General features: G+C 47.2%; 1 protein-coding gene across 4 annotated transcripts in view; it reads right to left on the reverse strand.

Annotated features, from left to right (window-relative positions):
* The window catches only part of RANBP10 (RAN binding protein 10), a 76,586-nt gene that overhangs the window by 15,307 nt on the left and 47,484 nt on the right, over positions 1–13,795 (reverse strand). For 3 of the 4 annotated variants that reach the window (XM_037815786.1, XM_037815784.1, XM_037815785.1), the window contains one exon: positions 1,515–1,682. In XM_037815786.1, coding sequence (XP_037671714.1) covers positions 1,515–1,682 — 168 coding nt within the window. Of the gene's footprint in view, positions 1–952; positions 985–1,514; positions 1,683–13,795 lie in introns of those variants that run through there. The other variant, XM_037815787.1, reaches the window with a different exon arrangement.

Raw genomic sequence — 13,795 nt, forward strand, 5'->3', positions numbered from 1 at the left:
ATCAGCAACTGCAGCCCAGGGGCCATGGATTTTGGAGGAGGTTTTCTCCAGATGTGCACCCGGGTGAGCTCTGCAGCGCCTATGCTCTGCGCTCAAGTGCCTGGCTCTCCAGGCTTTCCCACCCATCTGAGTGGTGGCATACAACTGCCCCACTGAGGGATGCTCGCTCCTGTCACTCAGTCTCATGGCCCTGGTGGCCCCAGTCACCAGCAAACCCGATTCCCACTCAGGCCCCTGATTCTGGCTAGGCTCATCTGGAGAAGTTACCAAAGGGCTGTGGCAAGTGGCAGCCAACTTTTTACTGTCCCTCAAGCTAGGGGAAGCAGGAGCTGGGTTTCAGGTAAAATGTACAGCTCCCTTTCCTGCCAGGGCCTGTGGTGGGCTGGCTGGTGGGGTCTGCCACTCCTCTTCCTGCTCTACCATTCTGGGAGAATGAGGGAGTGGCCAGATCTGGGCTTAGAGACCTCTGTAAGCCCAGGTAGGCACGCCCAGCAGTTAAGCACCTCACCTCACAGCCAGGTGGCCAAAGGGCCCTCTCACTTAAGGTGCCAAATAATAGTCAACAATGTAATTAATGCCACTGAATTGTATACTTGAATGTTAAATTGGGAAATTTTGTGTGATATATGTACCACCATAAAAATTAAAACAAAACAAATAGAGAATAGTCGGCACCCAGTAGGGCAAGGCACCAGAATAGCCAAAGTCCCCTCCTCTCTCCAGTCCTAAGCCTGAATTCCCAAGTCTACAGGATTGCTCCGCCAAGGAATCCTACTGGCCTCTCATTGACCTCTACTGACAACTGCTTCTCCTGGGCTCCTCTCCCTGGGCAACAGCACCGTGAACCCAGCCACTCTCCCATGCACATGTCTGTCACTGAGCCCAGCTCGGCCACCTCTGGGCCTCTGTCAGGCCTGTTCCCCATTTCCCACACCCATCACCACTGCCTTACCTCAGACCACCTGGACCCCTGCTTTAGTCCCTCTTCACAGTTTACCAAGGAGAACTTCTAAAATATAACTGTCCAGGTTGCTGCCCACTGCCCGCAGACAGGCCAGAGGGGACCTGGCCCTAGCTCACTCCAGCCGATCTGTTTACCTCCTGCACTACTGCAGCCCTCACTGCTGCTCCATAGCAACCAGCGCCCTGTCAGAAGGGCCAGCCAACGTCTGGTCCCAGGCCACAGGCATACAAACTGCCACCACCCTCAACCATGAACAGTGGCCCCTCAAACATCTCATTCAACCCCAAATCCTGCTCCAACAAGGGCCACAAAGGCCAGGGTCTTAACCAGGACACCACTGCACTCTTACCACCAATCCTGGGCTCAATAAATGCTACTGACTGGATGGATCAACAGAGGATGCATCCCTGCTACCCTCCCTTCACCTTGCAGAGCCCTAACGCCTGGAAATGGCTGCAGTTGCCCAGGGTTCAGCAGAGGCCCTGTTGTACTCGCTTTGGCTTCAAGGCCTGCCCTTGGGCAGATTCTTCAAGGTTCTCCAGGCACCCACCAAGGCTGTGGCCATTCTTGGTGTAGAAGCAGGTGCCGTTGATCAGGTTGACACAGCAGCCAATCACATCTCCTGTGGTGAATGTGGGACCATAGGGTTGGCCAGTCCCTGAGGAGCAGAAGGAATGCCCATCATCGCCATGGTAGCCATAGGAATGTTTGTCCCAACCTGTGGGGGAAGAGAGCAGCAACAGCTGAGCAGAGGTACTCAAGAGAGGAAAAGGGAAGTCACAGAAGCCCACCCAGGTCTCAGCCCCTCTTCCTAGCCTCCCACAGAGCTGGCTGAGGATGGGTGTGGATAGGGCCTGGCTGTGCCAGATGAGTGGCAAGGGTCACCAGCCCTGGGGAGCTGAGGCAGCCCCACTGTGAATGATCCCAAGCAGCAGTTAACAGGAACCCAAACCATCAGTGACCTGGAAGGGGCTATCCAGCAGGTGGTGAGACAAGGAGGTAGTCAGGGAAGGAAAGCCTTGTGATGGAGAAGGGGCTTGAAATGACCTTGGAAGTGTACCAAGGAGGGTTTTTTAAATGTTTTTAAAATTCAGATGTAAATTATAGGTGATAAAATTCTCCCTTTTTAACTGGCAGTTCGATGAGCTTTGACAAACGTATACAATTGTGTTACCACCACCACAATCAAAATATGGAACATTTCCATCACCCCCAAACAGTTCCTGCTCCTTTGCAGTGAATCCTGCTCCACTCATCCCAGACCCTGGCACACTGATCTAATTTGTTTCTATGGTTTTGCCTTTTCTAAAATGTCATATAAATGGAATCATGTCTGGCTTCTTCCACTTAGTATAACACATGAGATTCATCCATGTTTTCACATCTCTCAGTAATTTGTCCTTTTTTATTGCTGATTAGTATTCCATTGCTGGCCATAACACAGTCTGTCTATCATTCACCAGTTGATGACACTTGAATTGCTTCCAGTTGTTGGCTATTATAAGTAAAGCCAATAAATATTTGCATACAGGTTTTGTATGGACTTAAGTTTTCATTTCTCTTGGGTAAATACTGAAAAGTGGTATTGCTGGTTCATATGACAAATGTAGGCTGAACGTGATAAGAAACTGCCAAACTGTTTTAGAAAGTGGCTGTACTATATTGTATTCCCACCAGCAATGTATAACAGTTCCAATTGTCCACATCCTCACCAGCACTTGGTATTATTAGTTTTGTGTGTGTTTTAATTTCAGTCATTCTAGCAGGTAAGTAGTGGTTTTAATATCATTATGGCTTTGGTTTCTATTTCCCCAATGACCAAGGATGTTTGGCATCTTTTCATGTGCTTATTTGCCATCTGTTCATTTTCTTTGTCAAACTATTCAAATCTTTAACCAATTTTAAAAATTGGGTTGTTTCTCTAACTATTTACCTGTAAGAGTTGTTTATGTATTTTGGTTACAAGTCATTTATCAGCTATGTTTTACAAATATTTTCTCTCAGTATGTAGCTTCTGTTTGTAATTTCTGAAAGGTGTCTTTCAAAGGCCTGCTGGGATTTTGACTGGGATGGTATTGAATCTATAGATCAATTTGAAGAGAAATGATAGCTTAACCATATTGATTATGCCAATCTATGAATATGCATATCTCTCCATTTATTTAGGTCTTAATTTTTCTCAGAAATGTTTTGTTGAATTTATCCCTAAATATTTCATTTTTGATGCTGTCATAAATGATAGTTATAATGTAAATTTCTAATTATTTCTTGAGATTATATACAAATATAATTGATTTGGGAGGATGGGGGTCAAAGTTTCTTTCTGGGGTGACGAAAATGTTCTAAAATTGAATTATGATGATGGCTGCACAACTCCGTAAACATATTAAAAACCACTGAATTAAAACTAAATAAAAAATAGGGTGGGAAGGGTGATTTGGGTGTTCTTTTTTACTTTTTTATTCTTATTTTTACTTTTTCTAGTATAAAGAAAATGTTCAAAAAATAGATTGGGGTGACAAATGCACAACTATATGATGGTTCTGTGAACAGTTGACTGTACACCACGTATGATATATGAATATATCTCAATAAAACTGAATTTTTAAAAATCATTGAATTATATAATTTAAATGGGTGAATGTTATCATATATAAATTTTATCTCAAAAAATGCCTGTAAATGTGCCCATACCTGTGTTTGATTATATAATGACCTCACATCCTGCAACCTTACTAAATTTACCAGTTTGATAGCTTTTTTAAAGATTCCTTACGATTTTTTTTTTACTTTTTATTTTGAAACAGTTTTAACCTTATAGGAGGACAGTTACAAAGATAACACAAATTCTATATAAAGAACTCCTACATATCTCCACCCCCAGACACGTAGATCCATGGTGGGAGGGGTCCCATCTGCAGATTCTCTGTCTTTCTCACACTGAGACTGAGTGAGGAGGGAGGGGAGAGGACCTGCTTGTCCAGGATGGGAGATGCCTACCTGATATTTCCTCTCTTTCTTCAATTTGGCACTTGCAGGGTCTTTCCCCAGTCTATATCCTCCTCCAGAGTTTCAAACAATTCAGAATTGTTCTTTTTTTTCATTGAATCTCTGGAGAGAAGTTTTCAGTGGCTGTTTACATTGCCATGTTCAACAGCCTTTTTCTTGATGCGGCACTTGCCCTGTTAATACAGTCTTTTAACTGTTTTCTGGAGCTTTAAGAACAATATTTCTGCCAGTTCTTGTTGATTGTTCAAAGCTTCTGTGGGGGTGCAGAGTCCTGAAGCTTCTCATTCTACCATCTTGATCAGGGCAAACTGGGATTTTTTATACTGATGATTATATTGTCTGAGGAAGGAAGGATTAGTTCTTCCTTTCTAATCTTTTAATTTTACTCCACTGCCTTATATTTCTTTTTCCTGTCTTACTGTAATGACAAGGACCTCTAATGCAATGCTGAATAGTATTTCAATGGTGAGATCAGGTACAAAGGTTTTTTACAAGGGTAAAGAGTGAAGACGGTCATTCCAGAAAGGGGAAGCACAGGTAAAGGTATGATCACTGGTGGGATGGGAGGGTGCCAGCTGCAGAGGGGCATGCCTGCTTGGCTAAGGAGCAGAAATGGAGCCCATAGGGCCATGGCAAGCCCAAAACCCATGCAGGGTAGGCAACCTGATGGCTGGCAGGTAGGCTCTCCCTAAGGCAGCCTCTGCAAGTAGGGCAGAAGCAGTTTGCACAGCTTTCCCAGTTCCTGCCTGCCTCCTTGTGGTGTGAGCAGCATGCCCACGTGAACATGCTTAAACACATCCCTCCTGTGATGGTTAGGTTCATGTGTCAACTTGGCCAGGTGATGGTGCCCAGTTGTCCAGTCAGGCAAACATTTGCCTAACCATTACTACAAGGACATTTTGTGGCTGGTTAATAAGCCAGATGGCTGGTTTATTAAATCATCAGTCAGTTGATTGCATCTGTGCCTGATTACATCTATGATCAACTAAGGAAGTGTCTTCAGCAATGAGAGAATACAATCAGTTGGATTTAATCTAAACAGTTGAAGACTTTTAAGGGAAAAGAGAATTTTCACTTCTTCTTCAGCCAGCCAGCCTCTCCTGGGGAGTTCAATCGAAGACCTTCATCAGAGTTGCCAGCTGCATGCCCTACGGAATTTGGACTCATGCATCCTGCCCTACAGAATTTGGACTTGTGCATCCCCACAGTTGTGTGAGATACTTTTATAAAATCTCGTATTTACAGATATCTCCTGTTGGTTGTCTCCCTAGAGAACTCTGACTAATACATCTCCTCTAACAAGCATGGGTGGGAATAAAGCTCTCCCCTGGGAGGAAGAGATCAGTGGGGCAGGGCACTTAAAGATGTGAGTAGCTGAGAAAGGAGGGCAGGGCTCAGACATCCAGAGTATGTGTATATGTATGTGTAAGGGGTGAATGAGAGACAGGGGCTATGCACAGGCTATAAGGAAAAGTGTACGAAGGAGAACAGACAGAAGACAGGGCCAGAGGATTGGCAAGCAAACAGAGGGGATGGCTGGAAAGGCGGAGACAATCAGACTCTGGAGCCCAAGCTCTGCCCCTCATGGTCACACCACCCAAGCCAAGTCTTGTGTACTCAGAACTGCCAGGATCTGATTATGGTGAACAGGCTAAAACTGAATGGCTGTTGTTGATGGGTGCAGGGGCCCAGAGGCCTGCTGCTTCCCTCCCATCTTTCCACTGCATCACAAGGAAACCAGTGTAAGAACTGCTTGGGACTGGCTTCGGAAGGGCCAAAGCCTGCATTGGAGCCAGGCTCTTTGATTACCTTTCCAGTTCCCCAGAGTCATGGAACTGTCCAGCTCAGGGGACAGGGTGCTGCTATGAGCAGTAACCCAACTTCTATATTCACCAGGCCCAGGAGTGGGCTGGTGTGTATACAAATCATTTGACCTTAGGAAAATGGCTCTTGTGGGGCACAGCAATGCCCAGTCCCCCAATAAGAGGCAGGGTGATGAGGCTGGAGCAGTCAAGGCCACTCCCCAGGCTCACTTCAGCTGTGCTGTGCCACACGGCCTGTGGCTGACAGTAGTGGCTGCAGCAGCTGCTGCTCCTCTAGGCTGTGGAAGGTCACAGATAAAGGGTGGCCAGCTGGACAGGAGCTAAGAGCAAAGTAACAATCACCCCTCCAGGTCTAGCTCAGACTGTGCTCCAGGAATGCCCACCAGCTTCCCCTAATTCAGACTCCATGTCCAAAGGCCACACCAGCCCCAGCAGCCCTTCCCCCGACCCCTCAGATGGAGCATGAGGACTTCCCACATGCAACAGAGTAACCACAATGTGACAGCACATTATGAGACCACCACAATTGCAGTGTGTCTGACACAACAGGTACCACCATCTCTAGGTCACCGAGGAGCCGAGGGAACTTGTTCGCCAGTCCAAACAGCTGAGAAGTGCTTGAGCTGAGATTTGAACCCCAATCTTCAGATTCCAAAATCCCCATCCTTCCTGCCCCCAGCCCAGTCTCATCTGGAGCGGCAACCAAGCTGGCAGTGAAGCCATCCCCAAGCCCTGCCCCATCACCAGAAGTTAATGGTCATATGCACTGTTTTGGGGGCACTGTGGAACTGGGATCTCTGTCTTTTGGTGGGTCAGGCCAGACCCAGCCTTGGAGGAAGATGTGGGCACTGCTGCCTCCTGTCTGAAGGTTGCAGTTATCCAATTCCTCCTCTCCTGGACACACCCACCCTTCTGTTTCACCAGACAGACAGCCACAGCCGACAGACCAGAGCACAAAACCTCCACCCAGCACGCACTGGGAAAGGCTTCCCAAACAGGAAGCCCCACTTCCCATGCGCAAATAACATCTGTGACTCAGACAAAGCCAGGAGCGCTTGACTTCAGGCCACAGGCCTAAGTTCTCAACGGAATCCCCCAGGATGGGCTGTCCTGACATAGACCCTGCTTCCGTGCCAGGTGTCTAGGATACCAGGGGACAGAAGTGGGTCTCTCCTCAATGCTGCTTGACCAGCATAGCCTTCCCAAAAGCCAAGTCCACTGCCTGCCACCTCCTGAGACCACATGGCTGGGAAGGAATACCATTCAGCACAACCACTCCAGTGCGCCCCAAAGAATCCTTCATGAGTGTTGCTCTCTGTTCCTGTGGACCCTCTTAGAGCTTTTGCTGAGGCTATGTCCACAGGCGTTGATGCCCACTGGGTAGCCCCTTTTTCCAGTGTATCATGGTTTAATCTCAATGCTTGCCCTTCCAACTTTTCTAAAACATTCTTCAGTCCTTCTCCGAAACACTGTCCACAGCCCTGGGTCCACTTCCTGATTCCTGCTGATCTTCTCCATGGCTCCACCACCTCATGGGGTCCTAGGGCACTCCCCTACTCAAGACCACGAGCTCTTTGGGGACAGTGGCCACATCATCTATTCATCAGCTCCCCTATGCTGTCAGGAGTATGAGAGGAGGGTACAGGTGTGTGCACAGGCTTGTAGGTGTGTTTGAGTGCAGGAACCCACCTCTTTCTCAAACAAGGGTGATCCTGTGTGATAGAGCTTTTATGCAGATTTCATTGTCCAGAAGGTACAAACATAAGCTCAGAGGTCTTCTGTGTATTTGTGTGTGTGTGTGTGTGTGTTTCGTTTTGTTTTTTCAGATTTGAGCAGTACAAACTCCAGAAAACCTAATGATAATTTGGCCATTTTATTTACCAAAGCTAGTGAAATCACTCGGAAGAACCATTTCCCACTAAGTCGGTGACTCAAGGACATTCGGAACGTTTTTAGTCTCAGTGTACGGGAGCTCAATAACCATTAACAAAACAACAGATGCTTAAATTTTCAAAGACCTAAAATAAAAATTTAGATATTTTGATATTTTTCCTCAAAAATAAACTATACTCTTTGCACTTAGTAATCAACTCTTTCTCTGTTTGAAAAAAATAATCAACTAAATAATTATTTTGACAAACTAGCATAGAATTTTTACATTTTTAACTCTAGCTATAAATATGGACTTAAAAATAAAAAACCAAAGAGCTCAATTAAAAAAAATTATTTGGAATCAATTCAGGTTTCACCATCACCTCAGTTTGACAAGTTTTCCCTTTTTTCAATTCCCAATTGATTTCTCAATTTACATACATTAGCCCAAAGGAAGAAACTGGGCTCCCAAAGATATCCACATCCTAATCCCCAGAACCTGAGAATATGTTACCTTACATGTAAAAGGAACTTTGGAACTTTCTCCTCTAGAGTCCCATAAGGAACACAGCCCTGCCAACACCTGGATTTTAAGAATTCTGATCTCCAGAAATCTATAAGGTATCTCCTCCCTATCCTCTGCTCCTCAAAGTTCTGTGAAGTTCAAAGTTTTTCCAATATAATCACAAAGCTGTAACGTATACTCAATCAAAACTATTATTTATGGCCAATATTTTTTCCCCCAAAAGTAGAAGCTTGTGTGTGTATAAGGTGGGTATGTATGTGTGCAAAAGTTACAGGATGTAACAGAGGCTGCTGTGGCAGCTTGGTTTATGGCCACTACACTACCTCTCCATCCTTCGGAATAGACTAGCACTATCACTTCACCACCAAATAGCTAACAAAGGCCTACTCTGTGGAGCTTACAAAGAGGGGGTGGAATTAGTAAAAGAAATAGAGAAGAAGACAAATAATAGGCAAGTTTGAGATGTCTTATTAGACATTCAAGTAGGCAGGGGCTATACAAGTGTGACGGTTAGGTTCATGTGTCAACTTGGCCAGGCGATGGTACCCAGGTGTCTGGTCAAGCAAGCTCTGGCTTAACCGTTACTGCAAGGACATTTGTGGCTGGTTAATAAACCAGAAGGCTGGTTTATTAAATCATCAATCAATTGGCTGCAACTGTGACTGGTTACATCAATGAAGGGCATGTCTCCGCAATGAGAGAATGCAATCAACTGGATTTAATCCAATCAGTTGAAGACTTTTAAGTGATACAGATCGAGGACCTTCACTTCTTCTTCAGCTGACAAGTGAAGCGTTCCCTGAGAAGTTCATCAAACATGTTCATTGGAGTTGCCAGTTTGCTGCCTGAGGAGTTCACCAAACATCTTCGTTGGAGTTGCCAGTCTGCTGCCTGCCCTACGGAATTTGGACTCATGCATACCCACAGTTGTGTGAGACACTTTAATAAATCTTATATTTATAGATATCTCTTGTTGATTCTGTTTCACTAGAGAACCCTAAATAATACAACAAGGCAGGGAAGATGACAGTAGGTCCACGTACCTTGACCAGCACAGCCTCCCCTAAAGCCAAGGAAGCTCTGTCCCAGATGCATCAAGGCTGTGATGGGGAATGGTCACTAAATAAATGGCGGTGTGGATGGAAAACTTAAAGGGAAGTCAGTTACTGGAGGATTTTCCTAACCCTAATGTAAACCATGGTACAATATTCTAACCCTAATGTAAACCATGGTATAATATTCTCTCATCAATTATAACAAAGGTACTATACTAATGCGAATTGTTAATAATGGGGGTAGGTATTTGGGAACCCTGTATTTTCTGCATGATTTTTCTGTAAACATACAACTTCTCTAATTTAAAAGAGAAGGGAGATTTATAACTGTGGATTCTTCTAGAGCTGCTTTTCTTTTCTTTTTTTTTTTTTTTAAGAAAAATGACAACAATAATCTTCCCAGTGTATGTATACAGAAAAAAAGAAAAGTTATAACCCCCATTAAGGGGGTCCTGCAGCTACGGTCACTCCCATACCTCTACCCTGTTCCTGGGTGAGCCCCACCTCCGGCCCCTCCATGGCCTGCTTCAATACAGCTCCTGGCCTGCCCTGAAGCCAGAGCAAGCAGCTTCTAAGCATGGGCCCTGGCATGTGCAGTTGCCCCTCTGAAGGGCCCAGATGAGGCCGGGGCAACATGCCCTGGAGTGGGAGTTGTCACCCTCACCAGGAAGACAGAGGCAGCTGTCTCAGAGGGCAGTGAGATGTGAGGGCCAGAAGAATACAAGTGGGCACAGCTACCTGTGTAAAGCCTTGCAGGAAGTCACATCCAGAAAGACGGCTGGGGCTGCATATGGTGATGATACTGACAGAGTGTCGCCCAACAAATCCATCCTGCCCTCTCAAAAGGGAATAAGCCGTGTCATTCCCAGAGAGAACTTAAAGGTAACCAGCCTGGTATCTGCCCAGTCAGGCTCCTATCAGATGCCAATGATGCAAGAAGCCAAGCCACAGCCAAGTGGGAAGGCAGGTGGCCCCAGGTGCCCAGGTCAGACACTCCGGCACCACCTGCTTCCCGAAGTCTCTGTCATCACTCAGGTGGGAAGTCTCAATCACGGAAGTATGGGGGTGGCTGAGGAAATGGTTCATCACCTCAGCACTCCCAGACACCGCCCCCAGTTACAGTGCCCTGGAGGCAGGAGACTCCTCTCAGGGGTGGCAGGGACTCAGGTATGACTGCTCCCGGGCACCTCCCAGGCCACTCCTCTCTGCCAGGACACATCAAGGGCCTCAGTCCCAGGGGGGCAAGAACAAAGACTCCTGCATCACCAGCACGTTAGCACCGAGCCTGGAGGGGGCTGGTGCTGTGCCTGCCCACTAGTTTCTGGTCCTGGCCTGAGGCTGGCCAGCACCCAGAGTCGAGACCATGCCTCACTCACAAAGCCAGCCAGAGCAGTGCCCCCCTGCCACCAAAGCAGTCATCTCTCCTCAAAACATGGGTCCCAGTCATCACTGGACTTTGGGGTAAGAGAAACCTGGGTTTGAATTCTGTCATTTCTTAACCTCTCTGAGTTCTCTTTCAGGGTTGTACCTACATGGAACACCAGTCCACAGGAGACATCTGTCAACAAGTTTCCCTTCCCTCTCCATCTCTAACGCCAGCTCAATGGTCAAGCTGCAGGGGCTTCCGCCTTCCTGCTTCTTTTCCCCTTGAAAGAGGGGACAGGGATGGAGCAGGTCACTGCCCATCTCTCCTAACAGCCTACCCATGGTAGCCCCAGACTCTACCAGTCTTGTTTCTCCCCAGCTATCCAGGGAGGCCACATGATCCCTGGAGCAGTCAGCAGAGCTCTCAGAATGTCACTCTTGAGGCTGGCTATGGAGGGAAGGGCGTGGGGCTGGCTTGGCCAAGGGGCTTTCTGAGCCTGTGCAGAAAGCATGTACACCATGGGGGGGGACACCAAGGCAACAGAAGGTAGCCACTTACCCCAGAGCCAGCCCTCCCTGGAATCCCTCAGACAGATGCCTTCCTCCTAACCTCAGGCTGCATTAAGGATCTGACAGGACCTACTGTCTGGCGTGGCTTGACACTGGATAATGGGGATGCAGAAGAGATTTTCTTCATTCAGCAAACACTGTGGGGTAGCATCAGAGAATGCCCTGTCACAGTACTGGCACAGCTGTTATCCCAAGTTGTTGGAACCTTGAGACCAAAGAATAGGATCAATACAACCCTAAGGAAATACCTCTGGCAGCCCCAGGCAGGAGGGGCAGGAAGGACCCTGGGCTCAGGGTCTTCTCTTCTTGGTTGCTCAGCATGGAAACCAAGGTAAAGAGGGCAGGAGAAAAAGGCTGTCTCTGCCTGCAGGTAGCTGATGACACCAGAGGCCTACACCAGATGGGGCAAACCATGTGAAGGGCACACAGACCCTGCACTGGGACAGAGCCCAGGTGTCAGCATGAAGCCATGGGCAGGGTGAGAGACAGCACAGCCGGCACCTGTATATAAAGGAGCCTTCTGTAGGTCACCCCTCCACCCCCCCAAGAGAAATGGATACCTACATCTCAGGCCCCACAGGAAAAGCTGGGTCTGTCATCCACAGCAAACCAGGCTAAGGAAAAGAGTAGCTCTGGGGCCTTCCTGTCTCTCTTCTGGGGTTGGGTTTGGCTTTTTGTTTCCCACTGAGCTCCTTTTGAATCTCTGGTAAGAGCCAGTGGAGAGGTGACTCCTGGGAAGCTTGGCCCCCAGGACTACATACACCGCTGGATCCTGAGAGAGGGCATGTGCAAAGCCCTTCCCAAGATCATCAGTTGTAAAAAGAAAAAAAGTACCAGACTAATACAAAATGTACCAAATAATAGGGAAAACTATTGGGGGGTGGGGTGGTATACGGAACCTACTTTATGCATGAATTTTCTGTAAACCTACAACTGCTCTTAAAATAAAACAAAACAAAACAAAACAAAAAAACCTTCCCAAGAGGAGGCCCAGGCATGGTTCAAAATATTCCAGTTTCCAGGACCCCCAGATACAGACTCCCTCTGCAAAAAAGTGAATGGTAACTAGTCCCCACTCTGCTCTACCGTGATGTGGACCCAGCATCCAGCTGCATCACAGGACACTTGAGAATCTGTTTTCAGAGACTGACAAACTTGGGTTTCAGAACTAGTCCTTCTGCTGTAGATGAAACCTCTTATCTCAAAGGATTCAACCTGCCCCCAAAAAATACAGGCCTGAATCTAGAATTTTTAACTCTTTACTACAGACAGGTGAGAGATGGTATTAGGATACCCTATTTTAATAGGAAATTCCTACACCCAAGAATAATAATTTCCAGGTCTGACTGAGTTGCCTCACTTCATAAGGCTGCTCAGCAGCCCTGGTGCATTGTGGTAATACAGGTCTCCCCATGGGCAAGGAGTACACATGTGGATGGCCATAGGGCCCCAGGCACTGCTGGCCCAGGGAGGAGCAGCAGGGAGGCATAGGGCCTCTGACACAAAGCAAGCTCCTCAGTAGGGACCACAGCAGAGCCCCATGGTGCGACACCATTAACCACCATGTGAGGCACCAGGGGCTTTGACCAGCTGCCTGCCCCTTGGCCCCACTGACCACACCACCCTCTGTTCTGAATTGCCTGTGGAACCTCTTGGAAAGCTGCAAGTCCTCTGTGCATCTACCCCTCCACTCCCATCCATATTCTTTCCCAAGGACATCTCAGACAGACAAAGTACAGAATGAGGAAGGCAGCAAGGGGGAGAGCAAAGCCCTGTAGATCCAGGGTAAAAGATGTTCCAGAGAGGTGGTCAAATGGTGGACACTGTGGCGGTTCATCAGCTGTGACAATGGCCCCCAGAGTGTGACAGAAGCAAACCATGTTTGGGAGATATAGCCGAACAGTATTTCCAGAATACTGAAAACATCCCTACATGCCAACAGAGTCTAAGACACCCACTGGGCAAAGCCACCTGCTACTGGTATTTGCTCCAGGCAGATATCTTTGAGAGACAGGGCCTAGCCTCTGCCCTCATAAACCATCTCCCTCCCATGGCCCACGCAGATATGAAATATCAGCTGTTTGCAGAATGTGTCCTACCCAGTGGAAGCAGCTGCCTGCTGAGCCCAGCCACAGATTAGGAGCCATACACTCCTGGAGGCAGATTTTGTAAGGTAAGCTAAGTTCTAGGGGGAAGAAAATATGCTCACTGGACCATGATCATCCTGCAGAAGGAAGCCTACAGTCCTCCTGGTGCCAACTGCTTCAGGAGGTCTGCCTCACCCACCAGTATCCGTTGGCCATGGCTCTTCCAGCTGTTTCTTTTCCAATAGCTCCAATCAAGGAAAGTATGCCTCAGTGGACCTGGGTTCTCTTTTTAGGGGTTATGCAAATTTGTATACATTATGTCCCCCAGAAAAAGCCATATTATTTAATGCAATCTTGTGGGGGCAGATTGATTAATCTTTTTGATTAGGATGTGATCTCCTGACTGAATGTTTCCATGGAAATTTGACCCCACCTATTCAGGGTAGGTCTTGATTAGTTTACTGGAGTCCTTTAAACGGAGCTCTCACAGAGAGCAGAGAGAGGAAAATGCCCCAGGATAAGCT

This window comes from Choloepus didactylus, chromosome 22, assembly GCF_015220235.1.
Source record: "Choloepus didactylus isolate mChoDid1 chromosome 22, mChoDid1.pri, whole genome shotgun sequence".
Lineage (NCBI taxonomy): Eukaryota > Metazoa > Chordata > Mammalia > Pilosa > Megalonychidae > Choloepus > Choloepus didactylus.